This window comes from Eleutherodactylus coqui, chromosome 7 (assembly GCF_035609145.1).
Source record: "Eleutherodactylus coqui strain aEleCoq1 chromosome 7, aEleCoq1.hap1, whole genome shotgun sequence".
Classification (NCBI taxonomy): Eukaryota; Metazoa; Chordata; class Amphibia; order Anura; family Eleutherodactylidae; genus Eleutherodactylus; species Eleutherodactylus coqui.
In genome coordinates, this window is record NC_089843.1 from 5,401,742 (window position 1) to 5,423,851 (window position 22,110).

Sequence of the window (22,110 nt, forward strand, 5' to 3'; positions counted from 1 at the left end):
ACTCCTCATTGCTTTACATTGAAAGGGCTTTACAGGCAAGAACATTGCTGCATGTGAGATCCTCCCTCAATTAACCGTTTATTGGAACTTCAAGGACAAAGGTTCAGTTGCTATGAAGAAGCTTCAGGGCACCCAAGAAAGTGCAGCAAGTGCCAGAGCCGTCTCCTAAAGAGGATTCAGCTACAGCATCAGGAATGGCAGCGGGCGGGTGTTGGTACATCTGCACACACCATGAGCCGAAGGCTTCTGGAGGCGGCCTGGAGTCAAGAAGGACAACAAAGAAAACGCTTCTCTCCAAGAAAACCATCAATGACTGGCTGAGATTCTGTAGGGAGTACAGTGGTTGACCTGCAGAGGACCGAGGATGAAGCTCCTTCAGACTTTTTGGGACATCTTAAAGAATGATTATCTAAAGATGGGAAGGTGCGCGCCACCATGAGTCCGGTGTCATGCCAACAGTAACACATTCCGAGACCATTCATGTGTGGGACCCCATTTTTTATTCACTCGCACCCCAAGAACACGGCCATGAATGAAGAACAGCATGTAAACCTCCTCAAGGAGCAACTCCTCCCAACCAACCAGGAGCTACTTCTCCTGACCAACCAGGAGCAACTTCTCCCGACCATTTAGGAACAATTGTGGTAATGAACAGTGCTTTCTCCAGCATGATGGAGCACTGTGTCACAAGGCAAAAGTGGTCACAAAGTGGCTTGCTCAACAAAACATTAACTGGAAACTCCCCAGATCTCATCCCATTGAGAACCTGTGATCAATCCTCAAAGCGGCTGGACAAACAAAAACACAAATTGTGATAAACCCCAAGCACTGATTAGGAAGAATGGTCATCAGTCAGGGTTTGGCTGATATCCAGCATGCCAGGGTGAATTGCGGAGGCCTTTTAAAAATCAGGGTCAGCACTGTAAATATTGAGTGTTTGCCTAAACTTGATACATCTACCAATAAAAGCTCTAAAACACTGAAGCAGCCAACTATGTGAAAACCAAAATTTTGTGTCCGTCTCACAACTTGTGGCCGTGACTCTACATAGGTCCTGTTCACCCCCACTTATCACATCTCCTCTTGCTGGTTGAACACTTTATTCTGAAACCGTGGGGGTATTCCAGTGATGACCACTAATGGCCACAATTATATATCCATAAGATAGATGTAAGTGTCTGGCGGTTCCACTGCTGTGACTTCCACCGATCAGCGGTACTAAGGTCCCGTTCTTTGGCTGCTACCTTGAAGCCAAGTAAAGGCAGAAAGTGAGCACCATTACGTCTACCACATATGTGTACATTCAGCCCTTCACATGAATGCTTATGGACAACCACTTCCTGGCAGTGTGACTTGCCCTTCCAATGTGGACTTGGTGCCTCTTTACTGTTAAGATTCGCATCCAATAAACCACAGCATCATTATGGTGGGGGGGGGGGGGCGGTGTCTTGTTGGAACATGAAACAACCTTCTCCAAGCAGTGGCCTGAAATTTGGATGTTTTAACGCAATGTTTTGGATGGTTATTGTATGTTGGAGCATAAGAGGGTCCAGTTGTAGGTCAGCTAATGTCCGGGGAGCATACCTCCCAACACTTGTAATCCCATTCATGGGACATTTCTGAGCCCTGCCCCAATCTACCTTGGAACGCCCACAAAATTTGCTCGAAGACCCACGTTTATGCAAATTTTAATAACTTTTTTCCGCTTTTCAAACTTTTTCTTTTTGGAACACTCCCATGAAAAACACAATGATTGATTGGGTACACCAATGGGGTTTCCCCTTCCTATAACTTCCTTAGCAGCTGCCAACACTTAGGCACTTATTGGTCATCAGAATTGATGATGCCTCCGGTAGCTCCTAGGTATTCCGCATGGACCCCTGGACCCCACCAACCAGGTATCTTCAAAACGATGTGCTAACAAAATGCAGATCCTAATAGTTAAAGGGGTGGTCTCGCGAAACCAAGTGGGGGTATACACTTCTGTATGGCCATATTAATGCACTTTGTAATGTACATTGTGCATTAAATATGAGCCATACAGAAGTTATTCCACTTACCTGCTCCGTTGCTAGCGTCCTCGTCTCCATGGTTCCGTCTAAATTCGCCGGCAGCTTGCTTTTTTAGACGCGCTTGCGCAGTCCGGTCTTCTCCATTCAGCACGAGCCGCTTCAGTGTGCTCCCCGCTACAGCTCTTCTGCGCATGCGCAGACGAGCTGTCACTGCTCGGGAGCGCGCTGAAGCGGCCATTCTGCACCATCCTCTGTTAGAGGAAGGTGCAGAAACTGGAGCTGCCCAGCGGAGAAGCCCAGCCCAGCCCAGCAGCCCCGAGAAGCCTCCCAGGTAAGTGATGGGTCGGGGGGCTGCCGCTGCGCCGGGCTGCGCCGGGGGGGGGGCTGTCGCTGCGCCGGGGGGGGGGCTGTCGCTGCGCCGGGGGGGGCTGTCGCTAGGCCCGGGGGGGGCTGTCGCTAGGCCGGGGGGGCTGTCGCTAGGCCGGGGGGGGCTGCCGCTGTGATGGGGGGGGCTGTCGCTAGGCCGGGGGGGGCTGCCGCTGCGCCGGGCTGCGCCGGGGGGGCTGTCGCTAGGCCGGGGGGGGGGCTGCCGCTAGGCCGGGGGGGGGCTGCCGCTGTGATGGGGGGGCTGTCGCTAGGCCGGGGGGGGCTGCCGCTGCGCCGGGCTGCGCCGGAGGGGCTGTCGCTAGGCCGGGGGGGGGGGGCTGCCGCTAGGCCGGGGGAACTAGCGCTGGGCTCCGGAACCTAGCGCTGGGCTCCGGGGCCTTCACCTGGGCTGAGGGTCTAGCGCTGGGGAGCCGGGGGCTAGCGCCGGTTACCTGCTGTCTGGTCGGCGGCTGCGGGGCGTCTGGTCGGCGGCTGCGATGCGTCCGGTTGCCATGGAGACACAGCTGGCGGCGTCTCGGGAGCGCGCACGTCGGGCTGCAGCGAGCGACGGGGAAAGAGCCGGCGGCCATCTTGAGGAAACTTTTATAAGTTGCTGAAACGCTGGAACGGTAAGTACGAACCAGCTAGAAATGTCATTTACAGGGGGGCTTAGTAATGTATGCTTAATGGGGGGGACTGGGCAAAAAAAAAAATTAACTGCTTCCTCGAGACATCTCCTTTAAATAAAAATTGTAGTAATTAGTAGGGGAGGGAGGACTACCCTTCCTTGGACCCTCCGCTAGACCAAAGGCTTGGGATGTTCCCCGTTTCAGTACATCTTAACCAACTTGATTCTGGCCCACATAACTGGCCGTGCAACCAGATAACCGGGTTAAGGACTTTAGATGCATCCAGAGAAACTGGAGAATTCTATTTGTCCCCTGGAGATAATGTTCATATTGCCATAAACATCGTATGTGATCTCTTGTGTGTTTTTTTTTTTTTGGTCAACAGCCCCTGTGCAGACTACTGATCGCCATGGTAACAGACTACAAACAAACCCTGTGTAGTCTCATCCTACAGTCATACTCCCTTCTATCATAAATACAGCACCAGAACCAAGCTCATGACAACATACAGTACCAGAGTGCAGCATATGACATAGTGTAAATAGAGCACCAGATCAAAAATCATAACTTATTGGAATTACAGCCTCAAAACAAAGGTTATAAAATACACTTTGAACCAGAACTAAGACCAGTACAGGGATAAATTACAAAGTGCGGTCATACCCAGCTATATCTATACCATGTTAAATAATAGCTCCCAGTATGAACTGAGCAATGAATGCTGGGAGGAGTTCATAAACAAGAATGCTACCACCCATCACACTGCAGACCATACAGGGACTACAGTCTGAGGCATTTTGTGATACTTAGGACATCCTCTGTGACTCCCTTTCATTGCCCGTCCGGCCCATACCAGTGTGACGTCTTCTGGGATTGACGTGTCTCTGTAGAGTTTGCCCACAGATGTAAGATAAGCTATTAATATTGCCACATGCAGTGCCCCTGCAAATGTAATTGGCGATACCTGACCCCCACAAGAAATATCTAGCCACACTGTGCCCATCAAAAATAACCCCAGCTAGGAATTGCCTTCCTCTCAGTAATAGTGCACCTGTCTGTGGTTGCAGCTAGTAACCGTGTCTCATTTTAGTGGTCACAGCTAGTGAAATTGTCTTCATCTCAGTGGCCCCAACTAATAGAGCCCTCCTTGCAGTGTCCCCAGCTAGTAATACTGCGCCTGTTTGTGGCTGCAGCTGGTATTATTGCCTTCCTCTCAGTGGCTGCAGCTAGTAATATTTCTTTCCTCCTCAGTGGCTGCAGCTAGTAATATTTCTTTCCTCTCAGTGGCTGCAGCTAGTAATATTTCTTTCCTCTCAGTGGCTGCAGCTAGTAATATTTCTTTCCCCTCAGTGGTTGCAGCTAGTAATATTTCTTTCCCCTCAGTGGCTGCAGCTAGTAATATTTCTTTCCTCTCAGTGGCTGCAGCTAGTAATATTTCTTTCCTCTCAGTGGCTGCAGCTAGTAATATTTCTTTCCTCTCAGTGGCTGCAGCTAGTAATATTTCTTTCCTCTCAGTGCCTGCAGCTAGTAATATTTCTTTCCTCTCAGTGCCTGCAGCTAGTAATATTTCTTTCCTCTCAGTGCCTGCAGCTAGTAATATTTCTTTCCTCTCAGTGCCTGCAGCTAGTAATATTTCTTTCCTCTCAGTGGCTGCAGCTAGTAATATTTCTTTCCTCTCAGTGGCTGCAGCTAGTAATATTTCTTTCCTCTCAGTGGCTGCAGCTAGTAATATTTCTTTCCTCTCAGTGGCTGCAGCTAGTAATATTTCTTTCCTCTCAGTGGCTGCAGCTAGTAAAATTTCTTTCCTCTCAGTGCCTGCAGCTAGTAAAATTTCTTTCCTCTCAGTGCCTGCAGCTAGTAATATTTCTTTCCTCTCAGTGCCTGCAGCTAGTAATATTTCTTTCCTCTCAGTGCCTGCAGCTAGTAATATTTCTTTCCTCTCAGTGCCTGCAGCTAGTAATATTTCTTTCCTCTCAGTGGCTGCAGCTAGTAATATTTCTTTCCTCTCAGTGGCTGCAGCTAGTAATATTTCTTTCCTCTCAGTGGCTGCAGCTAGTAATATTTCTTTCCCCTCAATGGCTGCAGCTAGTATTATTTCTTTCCCTTCAATGGCTGCAGCTAGTATTTATTGCCTTCCCCTCAGTGGCTGCAGCTAGTAATATTTCTTTCCTCTCAGTGCCTGCAGCTAGTAATATTTCTTTCCACGCCGGTGGCTGCGGCTAGTAGTATTTCTTTCCACCTCGGTGGCTGCGGCTGGTAATATTTCTTTCCACCTCGGTGGCTTCGGCTAGTATTCTCGCCTTCTCCTCGGTGGCTTCGGCTAGTATTCTCGCCTTCTCCTCGGTGGCTGCGGCTAGTATTCTCGCCTTCTCCTCGGTGGCTGCGGCTAGTATTCTCGCCTTCTCCTCGGTGGCTGCGGCTAGTATTCTCGCCTTCTCCTCGGTGGCTGCGGCTAGTATTCTCGCCTTCTCCTCGGTGGCTGCGGCTAGTATTCTCGCCTTCTCCTCGGTGGCTGCGGCTAGTATTCTCGCCTTCTCCTCGGTTGCTGCGGCTAGTATTCTCGCCTTCTCCTCGGTGGCTGCGGCTAGTATTCTCGCCTTCTCCTCGGTGGCTGCGGCTAGTATTCTCGCCTTCTCCTCGGTGGCTGCGGCTAGTATTCTCGCCTTCTCCTCGGTGGCTGTGGCTAGTATTCTCGCCTTCACCTCGGTGGCTGCGGCTAGTATTCTCGCCTTCTCCTCGGTGGCTGCGGCTAGTATTCTCGCCTAAACCTCGGTGGCTGCGGCTAGTATTCTCGCCTAAACCTCGGTGGCTGCGGCTAGTATTCTCGCCTTCACCTCGGTGGCTGCGGCTAGTATTCTCGCCTTCACCTCGGTGGCTGCGGCTAGTATTCTCGCCTTCACCTCGGTGGCTGCGGCTAGTATTCTCGCCTTCACCTCGGTGGCTGCGGCTAGTATTCTCGCCTTCACCTCGGTGGCTGCGGCTAGTATTCTCGCCTTCACCTCGGTGGCTGCGGCTAGTATTCTCGCCTTCTCCTCGGTGGCTGCGGCTAGTATTCTCGCCTTCTCCTCGGTGGCTGCGGCTAGTATTCTCGCCTTCTCCTCGGTGGCTGCGGCTAGTATTCTCGCCTTCTCCTCGGTGGCTGCGGCTAGTATTCTCGCCTTCTCCTCGGTGGCTGCGGCTAGTATTCTTGCCTTCTCCTCGGTGGCTGCGGCTAGTTTTTTCCTACTTAGGTTTTTTTCAGTACAATAAAAGAAGCAGCTGTCCCTGCTGATTAGCACACAATGCCTGTTTTACAGCCCCCTGCAGGCCATTCTGTGTACTGCCTTGCCACAAAATGTTCCCTTATTTATCTTGTTTGCTGCACCTTTACCTGACGATGGCTCTCTGAGGATGACTCCAGATCCACCCGAAAATAGTACATACAGCGTTCAATTAAGCGCCCCCCACCGATCCCGTTGTCAGCTCTACACCTGCTGACATCCCCCCCCTCACCAGATCCCGTTGTCGGCTCTACACCTGGTGACATCCCCCCCCTCACCAGATCCCGTTGTTGGGCTCTACACCTGGTGACATCCCCCCCCCCCCCCCCCACCAGACCCCGTTGTCGGCTCTACACCTGGTGACATCCTCCTCACCAGACCCTGTTGTCAGCTCTACACCTGGTGACATCTCCACCAGATCCCGTTGTGAGCTCTACACCTGGTGACATGCCCCCCCCACCAGACTCCGTTGTCAGCTCTACACCTGGTGACATCCCCCCCCTCACCAGATCCCGTTGTCAGCTCTACACCTGGTGACATCCCCTCCCTCACCAGATCCCGTTGTCAGCTCTACACCTGGTGACATCCCCTCCCTCACCAGATCCCGTTTTCGGCTCTACACCTGGTGACATCCCCTCCCTCACCAGATCCCGTTGTCGGCTCTACACCTGGTGACATCCCCTCCCTCACCAGATCCCGTTGTCGGCTCTACACCTGGTGACAACCCCTCCCTCACCAGATCCCGTTGTCGGCTCTACACCTGGTGACATCCCCTCCCTCACCAGATCCCGTTGTCGGCTCTACACCTGGTGACATCCCCCCCCCCCCCCCCTCACCAGATCCCGTTGTCGGCTCTACACCTGGTGACATCCCCCCCACCAGACCCCCGTTGTCGGCTCTACACCTGGTGACATCCCCCCCCCCACCAGACCCCCGTTGTCGGCTCTACACCTGGTGACATCCCCCCCCACCAGACCCCCGTTGTCGGCTCTACACCTGGTGACATCCCCCACCAGACCCCGTTGTCGGCTCTACACCTGGTGACACCCCCCCCACCAGACCCCGTTGTCGGCTCTACACCTGGTGACAGCCCCCCCCACCAGACCCCGTTGTCGGCTCTACACCTGGTGACAGCCCCCCCCACCAGACCCCGTTGTCGGCTCTACACCTGGTGACAGCCCCCCCCACCAGACCCCGTTGTCGGCTCTACACCTGGTGACAGCCCCCCCCACCAGACCCCGTTGTCGGCTCTACACCTGGTGACAGCCCCCCCCACCAGACCCCGTTGTCGGCTCTACACCTGGTGACAGCCCCCCCCCCACCAGACCCCGTTGTCGGCTCTACACCTGGTGACAGCCCCCCCCCACCAGACCCCGTTGTCGGCTCTACACCTGGTGACAGCCCCCCCCACCAGACCCCGTTGTCGGCTCTACACCTGGTGACAGCCCCCCCCACCAGACCCCGTTGTCGGCTCTACACCTGGTGACAGCCCCCCCCCACCAGACCCCGTTGTCGGCTCTACACCTGGTGACAGCCCCCCCCCACCAGACCCCGTTGTCGGCTCTACACCTGGTGACAGCCCCCCCACCAGACCCCGTTGTCGGCTCTACACCTGGTGACAGCCCCCCCACCAGACCCCGTGGTCGGCTCTACACCTGGTGACAGCCCCCCCCCCCCCCAGACCCCGTTGTCGGCTCTACACCTGGTGACAGCCCCCCCACCAGACCCCGTGGTCGGCTCTACACCTGGTGACAGCCCCCCACCCCCACCAGACCCTGTTGTCGGCTCTACACCTGGTGACATCCCCCCCACCAGACCCCCGTTGTCGGCTCTACACCTGGTGACATCCCCCCCCACCAGACCCCCGTTGTCGGCTCTACACCTGGTGACATCCCCCCCCACCAGACCCCCGTTGTCGGCTCTACACCTGGTGACATCCCCCCCCACCAGACCCCCGTTGTCGGCTCTACACCTGGTGACATCCCCCCCCACCAGACCCCCGTTGTCGGCTCTACACCTGGTGACATCCCCCCCCACCAGACCCCCGTTGTCGGCTCTACACCTGGTGACATCCCCCCCCACCAGACCCCGTTGTCGGCTCTACACCTGGTGACATCCCCCCCCACCAGACCCCCGTTGTCGGCTCTACACCTGGTGACATCCCCCCCCACCAGACCCCCGTTGTCGGCTCTACACCTGGTGACATCCCCCCCCCCCCACCAGACCCCGTTGTTGGCTCTACACCTGGTGACACCCCCCCCCCACCAGACCCCGTTGTTGGCTCTACACCTGGTGACAGCCCCCCCCCCACCAGACCCCGTTGTCGGCTCTACACCTGGTGACAGCCCCCCCCCACCAGACCCCGTTGTCGGCTCTACACCTGGTGACAGCCCCCCCCCACCAGACCCCGTTGTCGGCTCTACACCTGGTGACAGCCCCCCCACCAGACCCCGTTGTCGGCTCTACACCTGGTGACAGCCCCCCCACCAGACCCCGTTGTCGGCTCTACACCTGGTGACAGCCCCTCCACCAGACCCCGTTGTCGGCTCTACACCTGGTGACAGCCCCTCCACCAGACCCCGTGGTCGGCTCTACACCTGGTGACAGCCCCCCCACCAGACCCCGTGGTCGGCTCTACACCTGGTGACAGCCCCCCCCACCAGACCCGGTGGTCGGCTCTTCACCTGGTGACAGCCCCCCCACCAGACCCCGTGGTCGGCTCTACACCTGGTGACAGCCCACCCCCCCCCACCCCCACCAGACCCCGTTGTCGGCTCTACACCTGGTGACAGCCCCCCCCCCCCCCCCCCCACCAGACCCCGTTGTCGGCTCTACACCTGGTGACATCCCCCCCCCCCCCCCCTTTCCCACCAGACCCCGTTGTCGGCTCTACACCTGGTGACATTCCCCCACCAGACCCCGTTGTCAGCTCTACACTTGGTGACATCTGATGGTTTCTGTACTGGGATCTCCTCTGGGATCCTCTCCTTTATACCTAATGCTACACCTGACTGCTGGGGGGCAGATACTTTGGTCTGCATGGTGTATTTGTGCCCTGCTGTCCATGTAGCGTGTGTTGGAACGTGAATCTGTTGCTGTTAAGCTACTTAACGAAGTAAATGGAGGATGGATGAACATATGCGTCACATTAACTTGTCGTTCTCCCATCACTTCAGTCCTCACCCAGTGAAACCGATCAGCGCGACTCTCTCCGAACCGACCCCGGAAAAGAATATGCAGCGGCCGGCGATCACCACAGCGCTGAGCAGCGGGCTGGAGATGTTAAAATCAGTGACTGGTGTAACGAGCGCCACACCTAAGAAACCGGAGCCGGAGCGGCTGAAGGTGGGTCCAAATACAGTATAAGGGGCCTGGACCCAGTATATAGTGTAATGGGTGGATAAAGGAGCCGTGACCCAGTATATAGTGTAATGGGGTGGATAAAGGAGCCGTGACCCAGTATATAGTGTAATAGGGTAGATAAAGGAGCAGTGACACAGTATATAGTGTAATGGGTGGATAAAGGAGCCGTGACCCAATGTATAGTGTAATGGGGTAGATAAAGGATACAGATTGAGAGAGCAGCACTCCAGGGATTTTCAATAGATGTTTCTGTATGCTGTTAAACGAAGGTCCAGGATCCAGGACCTTGCATTGAGCGCGCACTGGTTATGAGGACGGTCCTCCCTCACACACCATAAGGTAAAGAGTGTGCTGTGATCCACTCAACATTTTTGGGGTAGATAAAGGAGCCGTGACCCAGTATATAGTGTAATGGGGTGGATAAAGGAGCCGTGACCCAGTATGTAGTGTAATGGGTGGATAAAGGAGCCGTGACCCAGTATATAATGTAATGGGGTAGATAAAGGAGCCGTGACCCAGTATATAGTGTAATGGGTGGATAAAGGAGCTGTGACACAGTATATAATGTAATGGGGTAGATAAAGGAGCCGTGACCCAGTATATAGTGTAATGGGGTGGATAAAGGAGCAGTGACCCAGTATATAGTGTAATGGGGTGCATAAAGGAGCCGTGACCCAGTATATAGTGTAATGGGGTAGATAAAGGAGCCGTGACCCAGTATATAGTGTAATGGGGTAGATAAAGGAGCCGTGACCCAGTATGTAGTGTAATGGGGTAGATAAAGGAGCCGTGACCCAGTATATAGTGTAATGGGGTGGATAAAGGAGCCGTGACCCAGTATATAGTGTAGTGGGGTGGATAAAGGAGCCGTGACCCAGTATATAGTGTAGTGGGGTGGATAAAGGAGCCGTGACCCAGTATACAGTGTAATGGGGTAGATAAAGGAGCTGTGACCCAGTATATAATGTAATGGGGTAGATAAAGGAGCCGTGACCCAGTATATAGTGTAATGGGGTGGATAAAGGAGCCGTGACCCAGTATATAGTGTAGTGGGGTGGATAAAGGAGCCGTGACCCAGTATACAGTGTAATGGGGTAGATAAAGGAGCCGTGACCCAGTATATAATGTAATGGGGTAGATAAAGGAGCAGTGACCCAGTATATAGTTTAATGGGGTAGATAAAGGAGCAGTGACCAAGTATATAGTGTAGTGGTGTGGATAAAGGAGCCGTGACCCAATATATAGTGTAATGGGGTGGATAAAGGAGCTGTGACCCAGTATATAGTGTAATGGGGTGGATAAAGGAGCCGTGACCCAATATGTAGTGTAATGGGGTGGATAAAGGAGCCGTGACCCAGTATATAGTGTAATGGGGTGGATAAAGGAGCCGTGACCCAGTATATAGTGTAATGGGGTGGATAAAGGAGCTGTGACCCAGTATATAGTGTAATGGGGTGGATAAAGGAGCTGTGACCCAGTATATAGTGTAATGGGGTGGATAAAGGAGCCGTGACCCAATATGTAGTGTAATGGGGTGGATAAAGGAGCTGTGACCCAGTATATAGTGTAATGGGGTGGATAAAGGAGCCGTGACCCAATATGTAGTGTAATGGGGTGGATAAAGGAGCCGTGACCCAGTATATAGTGTAATGGGGTGGATAAAGGAGCAGTGACCCAGTATATAGTGTAATGGGGTGGATAAAGGAGCTGTGACCCAGTATATAGTGTAATGGGTGGATAAAGGAGCTGTGACACAGGATATAGTGTAATGGTGTAGATAAAGGAGCTGTGACCCAGTATATAGTGTAATGGGGTAGATAAAGGAGCAGTGACCCAGTATATAGTGTAATGGGTGGATAAAGGAGCCGTGACCCAGTATATAGTGTAATGGGGTGGATAAAGGAGCCGTGACCCAGTGTATAGTGTAATGGGGTAGATAAAGGAGCCGTGACCCAGTATATAGTGTAATGGGGTGGATAAAGGAGCCGTGACCCAGTATATAGTGTAATGGGGTGGATAAAGGAGCCGTGACCCAGTATATAGTGTAATGGGGTAGATAAAGGAGCAGTGACCCAGTATATAGTGTAATGGGGTGGATAAAGGAGCTGTGACCCAGTATATAGTGTAATGGGGTAGATAAAGGAGCCGTGACCCAGTGTATAGTGTAATGGGGTGCATAAAGGAGCCGTGACCCAGTATATAGTGTAATGGGGTGGATAAAGGAGCTGTGACCCAATATGTAGTGTAATGGGGTGGATAAAGGAGCCGTGACCCAATATATAGTGTAATGGAGTGGATAAAGGAGCCGTGACCCAGTATATAGTGTAATGGGGTAGATAAAGGAGCCGTGACACAGTGTATAGTGTAATGGGGTGGATAAAGGAGCTGTGACCCAGTATATAGTGTAATGGGTGGATAAAGGAGCTGTGACACAGTATATAGTGTAATGGTGTAGATAAAGGAGCCGTGACCCAGTGTATAGTGTAATGGGGTAGATAAAGGAGCCGTGACCCAGTGTATAGTGTAATGGGGTAGATAAAGGAGCGGTGACCCAGTATATAGTGTAATGGGGTAGATAAAGGAGCCGTGACCCAGTATATAGTGTAATGGGGTGGATAAAGGAGCGGTGACCCAGTATATAGTGTAATGGGGTAGATATAGGAGCGGTGACCCAGTATATAATGTAATGGGGTGGATAAAGGAGCGGTGACCCAGTATATAGTGTAATGGGGTAGATAAAGGAGCAGTGACCCAGTATATAGTGTAATGGGGTAGATAAAGGAGCCGTGACCCAGTATATAGTGTAATGGGGTGGATAAAGGAGCCGTGACCCAGTATATAGTGTAATGGGGTAGATAAAGGAGCCGTGACCCAGTATATAGTGTAATGGGGTAGATAAAGGAGCCGTGACCCAGTATATAGTGTAATGGGGTGGATAAAGGAGCCGTGACCCAATATATAGTGTAATGGGGTGGATAAAGGAGCTGTGACCCAGTATACAGTGTAATGGGGTAGATAAAGGAGCCGTGACCCAATATATAGTGTAATGGGGTGGATAAAGGAGCTGTGACCCAGTATATAGTGTAGTGGTGTGCATAAAGGAGCCGTGACCCAGTATACAGTGTAATGGGGTAGATAAAGGAGCCGTGACCCAGTATATAGTGTAATGGGGTAGATAAAGGAGCTGTGACCCAGTATATAGTGTAATGGGGTGGATAAAGGAGCTGTGACCCAGTATATAGTTTAATGGGGTAGATAAAGGAGCAGTGACCCAGTATATAGTGTAGTGGTGTGGATAAAGGAGCTGTGACCCAGTATATAGTTTAATGGGGTAGATAAAGGAGCAGTGACCAAGTATATAGTGTAGTGGTGTGGATAAAGGAGCTGTGACCCAGTATATAGTGTAATGGGGTAGATAAAGGAGCCGTGACCCAGTATATAGTGTAATGGGTGGATAAAGGAGCCGTGACCCAGTATATAGTGTAATGGGGTAGATAAAGGAGCCGTGACCCAGTATATAGTGTAATGGGGTGGATAAAGGAGCCGTGACCCAGTATATAGTGTAATGGGTGGATAAAGGAGCTGTGACACAGTATATAGTGTAATGGTGTAGATAAAGGAGCCGTGACCCAGTATATAGTGTAATGGGGTGGATAAAGGAGCCGTGACCCAGTGTATAGTGTAATGGGGTGGATAAAGGAGCTGTGACCCAGTATATAGTGTAATGGGGTGGATAAAGGAGCTGAGACCCAGTATATAGTGTAATGGGGTGGATAAAGGAGCCGTGACCCAGTATATAGTGTAGTGGGGTGGATAAAGGAGCCGTGACCCAGTATGTAGTGTAATGGGGTAGATAAAGGAGCCGTGATCCAGTGTATAGTGTAATGGGGTAGATAAAGGAGCCGTGACCCAGTATATAGTGTAATGGGGTAGATAAAGGAGCCGTGACCCAGTATACAGTGTAATGGGGTAGATAAAGGAGCCGTGACCCAGTATATAGTGTAATGGGGTAGATAAAGGAGCCGTGACACAGTGTATAGTGTAATGGGGTGGATAAAGGAGCTGTGACACAGTATATAGTGTAATGGTGTAGATAAAGGAGCCGTGACCCAGTGTATAGTGTAATGGGGTGGATAAAGGAGCTGTGACACAGTATATAGTGTAATGGGGTGGATAAAGGAGCAGTGACCCAGTATATAGTGTAATGGGGTAGATAAAGGAGCCGTGACCCAGTATATAGTGTAATGGGGTAGATATAGGAGCCGTGACCCAGTATATAATGTAATGGGGTAGATAAAGGAGCCGTGACCCAGTATATAGTGTAATGGTGTAGATAAAGGAGCCGTGACCCAGTATGTAGTGTAATGGGGTAGATAAAGGAGCCGTGACCCAGTATATAGTGTAATGGGGTGGATAAAGGAGCCGTGACCCAGTATATAGTGTAATGGGGTAGATAAAGGAGCCGTGACCCAGTATATAGTGTAATGGGGTGGATAAAGGAGCCGTGACCCAGTATATAGTGTAATGGGGTAGATAAAGGAGCCGTGACCCAGTATATAATGTAATGGGGTAGATAAAGGAGCCGTGACCCAGTATATAGTGTAATGGGGTGGATAAAGGAGCGGTGACCCAGTATATAGTGTAATGGGGTGGATAAAGGAGCCGTGACCCAGTATATAGTGTAATGGGGTAGATAAAGGAGCCGTGACCCAGTATATAGTGTAATGGGGTAGATAAAGGAGCCGTGACCCAGTATATAATGTAATGGGGTGGATAAAGGAGCAGTGACCCAATGTATAGTGTAATGTGGTAGATAAAGGAGCGGTGACCCAGTATATAGTGTAATGGGGTAGATAAAGGAGCCGTGACCCAGTATATAGTGTAATGGGGTGGATAAAGGAGCGGTGACCCAGTATATAGTGTAATGGGGTAGATAAAGGAGCCGTGACCCAGTATATAGTGTAATGGGGTGGATAAAGGAGCGGTGACCCAGTATATAATGTAATGGGGTAGATAAAGGAGCCGTGACCCAGTGTATAGTGTAATGGGGTAGATAAAGGAGCCGTGACCCAGTATATAGTGTAATGGGGTAGATAAAGGAGCCGTGACCCAGTATATAGTGTAATGGGGTAGATAAAGGAGCCGTGACCCAGTATATAGTGTAATGGGGTGGATAAAGGAGCCGTGACCCAGTATATAGTGTAATGGGGTGGATAAAGGAGCCGTGACCCAGTATATAGTGTAATGGGGTCGATAAAGGAGCGGTGACCCAGTATATAGTGTAATGGGGTAGATAAAGGAGCGGTGACCCAGTATATAGTGTAATGGGGTAGATAAAGGAGCCGTGACCCAGTATATAGTGTAATGGGGTGGATAAAGGAGCCGTGACACAGTATATAGTGTAATGGGGTCGATAAAGGAGCGGTGACCCAGTATATAGTGTAATGGGTGGATAAAGGAGCCGTGACCCAGTATATAGTGTAATGGGGTAGATAAAGGAGCCGTGACCCAGTATATAGTGTAATGGGGTGGATAAAGGAGCCGTGACCCAGTATATAGTGTAATGGGGTAGATAAAGGAGCCGTGACCCAGTATATAGTGTAATGGGGTGGATAAGGGAGCCGTGACCCAGTATATAGTGTAATGGGGTAGATAAAGGAGCCGTGACCCAGTATATAGTGTAATGGGGTGGATAAAGGAGCCGTGACCCCGTATATAGTGTAATGGGGTAGATAAAGGAGCCGTGACCCAGTATATAGTGTAATGGGGTGGATAAGGGAGCCGTGACCCAGTATATAGTGTAATGGGGTAGATAAAGGAGCCGTGACCCAGTATATAGTGTAATGGGGTAGATAAAGGAGCAGTGACCCAGTATATAGTGTAATGGGGTAGATAAAGGAGCCGTGACCCAGTATATAGTGTAATGGGGTAGATAAAGGAGCCGTGACCCAGTTTATAGTGTAATGGGGTAGATAAAGGAGCCGTGACCCAGTATATAATGTAATGGGGTAGATAAAGGAGCCGTGACCCAGTATATAGTGTAATGGGGTAGATATAGGAGCCGTGACCCAGTATATAATGTAATGGGGTAGATAAAGGAGCCGTGACCCAGTATATAGTGTAATGGGGTGGATAAAGGAGCCGTGACCAAGTATATAGTGTAATGGGGTGGATAAAGGAGCCGTGACCCAGTATATAGTGTAATGGGGTGGATAAAGGAGCCGTGACCAAGTATATAGTGTAATGGGGTGGATAAAGGAGCCGTGACCCAGTATATAATGTAATGCGGTAGATAAAGGAGTGATGACCCCGTATATAGTGTAATGGGGTAGATAAAGGAGCCGTGACCCAGTATATAATGTAATGCGGTAGATAAAGGAGCCGTGACCCAGTGTATAGTGTAATGGGGTAGATAAAGGAGCCGTGACCCAGTATGTAGTGTAATGGGGTAGATAAAGGAGCGGTGACCCAGTATGTAGTGTAATGGGGTAGATAAAGGAGCCGTGACCCAGTATATAGTGTAATGGGGTAGATAAAGGAGCCGTGACCCAGTATATAGTGTAATGGGGTGGATAAAGGAGCCGTGACCAAGTATATAGTGTAATGGGGTAGATAAAGGAGCCGTGACCCAGTATATAGTGTAATGGGGTATTGTGGGCGGACAGCTCGGTTGAGTGCCGGTGGGCGGCAGTCAAAGGCAGAAACCAGTGGATAAAGTCCCAGTGCGGCGGGACCTGCGTTTATTTCTGTCCAGAAAATCAAACAAATTCAGCTTTAGCTTCAGGCACAAAAATAAGAGTCCAGCATCAGGATAACAGGCCGCCCCTGCCTGACCAGGTCACGCTCCGCACGTGCACCACACAGCAGGGCTTTCATCTCTAACAGGTATCACAGGCTGTCGGGGTCCAGCACCCATCTTATCCCCCCTGTGTCAGTGCACACTGCTATTTATATGCACACCTCTCCTGGCTCACCCTCAGCACCTCTACTGATTGACCTCGCACATAACCTGGAGTGGAGGAATGGATGGCCCCACTACCAACCTGCCATCCATTCCAAAAATCCAGGCCCAAAGACTTTTACAGAACCCATCTCCAGCAACTACTGTCTGGAGATTACCGTGCCCTCCTGGACTTTCATGTCTCTACTAGCAGGACATGAACTTCCTGCAGCCCCACTAGGCTCCTCAGGCAATTAACAAAGCCCCCACAGAGCTCCGCCCATGGGGAGATCAAGTCCTGGGGCTTCAAGTGCAGCGAGGCAAAACAGAAATGTTTTCCAAAAAAATCTGTTTTATTGTACAAAAGTAGAAAACCCTAAAGTGATCCTGGTTTTGGGATTCTGATTGTACCGACCGCAGAGTATCGCACCATCTATGCTGCATGATTAGTGGCAGAATGGGTGGTTTTTGTTTGTTTTTGTTTTTTTCCCTTCCGCCCTTCAAAAAATGTTAAACGTTCTGCAATCCATGAAATGTCCCCAAAACACTGCGTCCGCGGACGGAAAGTAAAGTTATGACTTTTGAAAAGTGAAGAGTAAGATCCCTCAACACTTGTTGCGTCCTTAGATGAAAAGGTCGCGTCACTAAAGGGTTAAAACTAGACTGATGATTGAGACATTCAAGTCCAGCAAATGTGCCAAAATAGAAGGCAGCGCTGTGTATAATGAAGCGGTAACGAGCGCTGCCCACTGTGGGCGGGGCCTGGCACCGTTCTCTCCGCCTTCTGCAGGGTAATCTGGTTTTCTTGTCGCCTTCTCTCCAGGATCTGTGTCTACCGGACCAAGCGGCCAAGTATTACCACCTGACCCACGACGAGCTGATCCACATGCTGCTGCAGCGGGAGGCCGAGCTGTGCCGCAGGGACAGCCACGTCCGAGAGCTGGAGGACTACATCGACAAGCTGCTGGTGCGGATAATGGAGCAGGCGCCCGCCCTGCTGCAAGCCCCGCTGGAAACCAAAGAGTAGAGCCCGCCGGGGTCCGGGGCCAGCCCTGTGTCCAGTCCTGGCATGAACCCTTCGCATTCGTCTTCTCGTCTCCTGAACGCCGGTTGGTTGATGCTGGACGCCTTCGGGACGGTTGTAGCTTGGAGGAATCGCTCACCATCGAAGTGTTAGGTTTAGCGGCTGGCGCACATTGGGTGATGGCGAGCGGCGGGCACGAGCGGCTCCGTATTACCCACAGTGCTGTAGTGAAGAGGTGTGAAGGCGCCGCTGTAAACGCTCTCCACATCTCCAGCAGCGCTGCTCTCCTCCTCACAGGATCATCCTCCGTGTTCGCAGCGTCTCCGGCGTGACGCGCTTGTCTGGGACTCGGTCCAGGGAGCTGACAGTACAACACGTATGAAGCGTGTCAACACTCCTCACAGCTTTCTCTTGTTACTCGGGTAAATATTCTGTGCCGTAGTAAATAGCAGAGTTGTCATTGAAGGGGCGTAGAAGCCATCCCAGCAATGCTGCCTGATGCGGACAGCCATCTTGGACGGCTCTACGGGTTGGTGAAGTGCGCACACCTCTTGCCGCTTCCTCCTTGTGCGCCATGCTGCGACCTCAGGGTGTCATTGTGCCACTTGAATCCACCCCCTCGGTCCCTGGGACGGTTTTAGCTCGTCATCTTGCGGCTTCGTGCATCGCCGTGCGCCCAACCCGTGAACTACGCCGATGGCTGCGGCCGCTAGTTGCTTGTGTATAAAGTGCGCTAAAGGGACTCTTCTGGGCTGTAATACTTCGGAAGCATGCTGTCACCCTAAGAACAACCTCATGCCCATACTGAAGGTAGTAGCATGCCTCTCGCCTCCACCTTCTGCCCTCCCAATACCCAGACCCTCGGCCAAAGATTGCAGAAGCTTAGGGGTTTGTCCAGTTGTAAATGATCAGTGGCCTAATTGCGGGATTAGCCATCAATAGTAGATCAGCAGCGGTCTGTCACTCAGATCCTCCGCTGATCAGCTATTTGCTGGCTGCCACACTTGTGCACTCGGCTGATTCCTGCAGGAAGCAGACAGCTCCATTCTTACTACAGTGGCCAGACTTGGTATTACAGGCAAAGTTCCCATTCACTTCAATGCCTGCAATACCAAGCCTGACCACTGCAGTGAGAATGGAGCTGTCTGCTTCCTGCAGAAATCGGCAGAGTGTACACCGGCCCAGAGAACAGCTAATCTGCTAAGGTCCTGAGGTCCTGGCCAATAGACCCTTGCCTATTTTACCATTGAGGACCTTTCCTAATGATTAGTCATCAGTAGCCATGTAGCATATACAGTATGTAGCCTTCCTACAGCATCTTCAGTGCATGAGTGATCCGGCTTGAATTTATAGAGTGGGATTATAGCACACCTCTTACTGGCCATGGGGGAGGGGAACTTTCTCCAATTTCTATGAAGTTGTTCCCTGGGGGTCTGACAGCAGCTATACTGCACTCATGGACCTCAACGCGCTGTTCACTCCATCATGTGGGTCATTTGCTGATCAGTGGGTGTCTCCCTGCTGAGACCCCGGCTGATTGTGTCCCCCCGTGGTTGCACTATGCTATTTGCTTTCAATGGGACTCGGGGGCAACACAAGCAGCCCCATCAGGGGGGGTATGTCGTCAGCCCATGCTCGGCCAACCCTGTAATCACAGTGACGGCACTGCAGGGGGGGAGGGGTGGGGGTGGGGGGTGACCTTGCAGTGACGGTCAAGGTGGGACTCTGGAGTCCTCTGAGATCGGTGGGGGTTCTCGGCTGTGAGACCCCCAACAATCAGCACATTTTTCTCTATCCTGTGGATTGGGGATTATTTGCAATTGTGGTACGACCCCATTGTAAAACTCGAGTCACCTCCAGAGCTGCACTCCCTATTCTGCTAGTGCCCCATTGGCTCTCAGGCTAATGGAGCTTACATCTCACCACTGCCACCTGCTGGTCCATGCATGCATCTGCCGTGGTGCTTTCTGGGAAACTGCAGCACTGGATGTGATTGGAGTAGAAGAATATGCAAGGAGTGAAGCAGGTTCTCCAGAAGACGCTGAGCTCCTGCTGGGGGACGGTGGGGGCCCCAGAATAAGACCACCGTTGCCCGTGTCTAGTCAGTTGCACTATGTAGCAGTTTCTGGCAGAGCTGCACGGTCTGTAGGGGGCAGACAAGAAGTCTTCCGCTGCCTTTTTCTACATTTGTATTAATCTGCTGGTTCTTAAAGCCGCGGTCGCTCTCCGGAGTCGTTCTTCTCGGGAAGGGGGGGGGGGGGGGGGGGGGGTTTGGTGTTTCTTCCCTTCAGGTTTGTAGAAGGTTCTGCTTAGCAATAAATACAGTTTTCGTTCCCCTGTTATATTGTAGTTCATTTCTGCAACCGGGAAGATGGAACAATGCCTCTACGGCGCCCCCTGTTGGAAGGCAGCATTCCTGCAAGTCAATGTCAGACAGTTTAACAAGCCTTGTAACGATGAGTGGGAATGTGAGCCGAAGCCGCCCCAGAAGGAAGGGATGCCACATACAGACTGTTTCAGTGGGCAAGAGGCCTAGAGACGTGGGCCAGGAAGGGTATCCGTGCTCTAGAGGCATTGCCCCATCTCCCCTTCCTGGCCCATGGCTACAGGCCTCTCACCCAGCCAAGCCAGCACCCTGAAACGAGTCTTCTGGAGAAGACTCCAGCTTTGGCTCACAATCCCAGTCATCGTTACAAGGCTGGGTAAACTGTCTATCATTGATTTGCAGGAATGCTGCCTTCCCGTAGGGGGTGCTGTAGAGACATTGTTCCATCTGCCATTATTTCCCAGAGAAGCGCTAATGGCCTTATTGTCCTCACACCTTCTGGGTGGTCTCCATACCCTTCCTGACCATTGTAGGGGATGTTCTGTTAATGGAGGCTTGGTGGAGCCGTTGTGGGGATAGTAATGTCCTCCACTACTATAGCAAAAGCCAGGACTACAACAAAAAGCCGATGCTGATCTTGTCTTCACTCAAAGGTCCCTACAAGCGGAGTGTCTTCATTCGGTGTTTCTCCTCGTGGGTGCCTCTGTCTTGAGGTGCTCACCATGTCCTCCTTACACTACTCAGGTCCGGGATGTCTTCCATGTAGAGAAGCCACCAGTGTCTTATAAATGCTGCGTCCTTCCTGGAGAACGGAGGCCTCTGGTAGATCCGGTGCTCGTGGTTTGGCTGGTTCCTGGCTGCACCCCTCCGCCAGGAGTCCAGGCTCTATTGTAATGACATGAATGAATTGTCCTCTTCATCCTGACTCCAATACAAGCGGATAATCAGACCTTTAGTTGTGGTTTCATCTGGCGGTCGCTGTCCATCCATGGTCTGGGATCGCTGAGTTCATCTCCACCCCTCGCTGAGATCTCGCTGGGAAGGAAGCCGCTGCAAGATAAACTTCATATTCGTTTTGGGCCATCTGAGGAGGCTTGGAAGAATGCATTGTGTGTTCGTGGTGCCACTCTTCAGGCGTGAAGTCTTCACATGTGACGCGGTGTCAGTGTAACCAACAGGAAGAAAAGGCCGTTAAGAGATGGTCTACCGGTGGATCACTCTGTGCCGTTCACAGAAGTCGTAGAGGATCTTGTAGATGGCATCTTGGGCATCCAATATGGCATGGTGCCAGCCCTTTGGCGCAGTCGGGGTGTTATTCAGTGCAGCGTAGACTTCCTCTTAACCCCTTTGTGACCACAATGTGTATTTTTACTCACCTTATGTTTAAAACTGCACATACATCCCTTTAAGGTAGGGTCTTCATAGACTACTGACAGCCCGGCTCCTGCTCTAACTGCCAGGAACTGAGGAACCTCAGACCCTTGCAGTTTAACCCTGTATATGCCCCAATCAATAGTAACTGCAGCATGTAAGCAGATGACGGTCAAGCTGCTCTTTCTGTCACCCATCGACACCACGCACTGCGATTGGGTAGGTACCAATGGGTTCCCATGGCAGCTGGAAGCCGGAAAAAGGCCTCTATGTCTGCCGTGTAACTCGGCCTGATAGACCCCGCCTCCAGCAGTCTAATAGCATAAATACAATGCACTGCATAAGGATTGCGGTGTATGATCCTAGTGACTGAGCGATCACAAAGTGGAATTGAAAGAAAACTCCACTTAAAAAATACCCATTTAAAATGCCTAAAAATGTTGTGTTAAAAAGCAGCGCGGAATCGGTATTACCGCGTTTGTGACGACGCAGCCCATGAAACGATCCGGCACGGTGGATAGCGTAATAATAAAGGGACGCCAGCGTTGTTATTAATCTAGAGGTGGCCGGTACCTAAAGCTGGTGCCAACCAACTACAGCTCTTCCTGCAAATACCAGCCCTCAGGCCGGGCGACGGCCCGGGGCTCACAAGGCCGCAATGTGCTTTTCTTTAAAAATGTGTTTTTGTTGTAGAAAGGTAGTAAAAACATTTAAAAAATTCTCTCTAAGCTGCTGCAGTGATCGTGCCGATCCAGAGGGGGTTTGTACGGAATCGTCAGCGGGTTCTGGCTCTCGCAATGGGACAATGTAAATCGGCTG

At 51.6% G+C, this 22,110-nt stretch overlaps 1 protein-coding gene across 4 annotated transcripts in view; it reads left to right on the forward strand.

The window, feature by feature from the left end:
* The window catches only part of LOC136572337 (rab11 family-interacting protein 1-like), a 59,260-nt gene extending 39,417 nt beyond the window's left edge, over positions 1-19,843 (forward strand). For all 4 annotated transcript variants that reach the window (XM_066572841.1, XM_066572840.1, XM_066572843.1 and 1 more), the window contains 2 exons: positions 9,444-9,612; positions 17,394-19,843. In XM_066572841.1, the coding sequence (XP_066428938.1) occupies positions 9,444-9,612; positions 17,394-17,597 (373 nt within the window). In that variant the 3' untranslated portion in view covers positions 17,598-19,843. The remainder of the gene's footprint in view (positions 1-9,443; positions 9,613-17,393) is intronic.
* Positions 19,844-22,110: the final 2,267 nt, after the last annotated feature.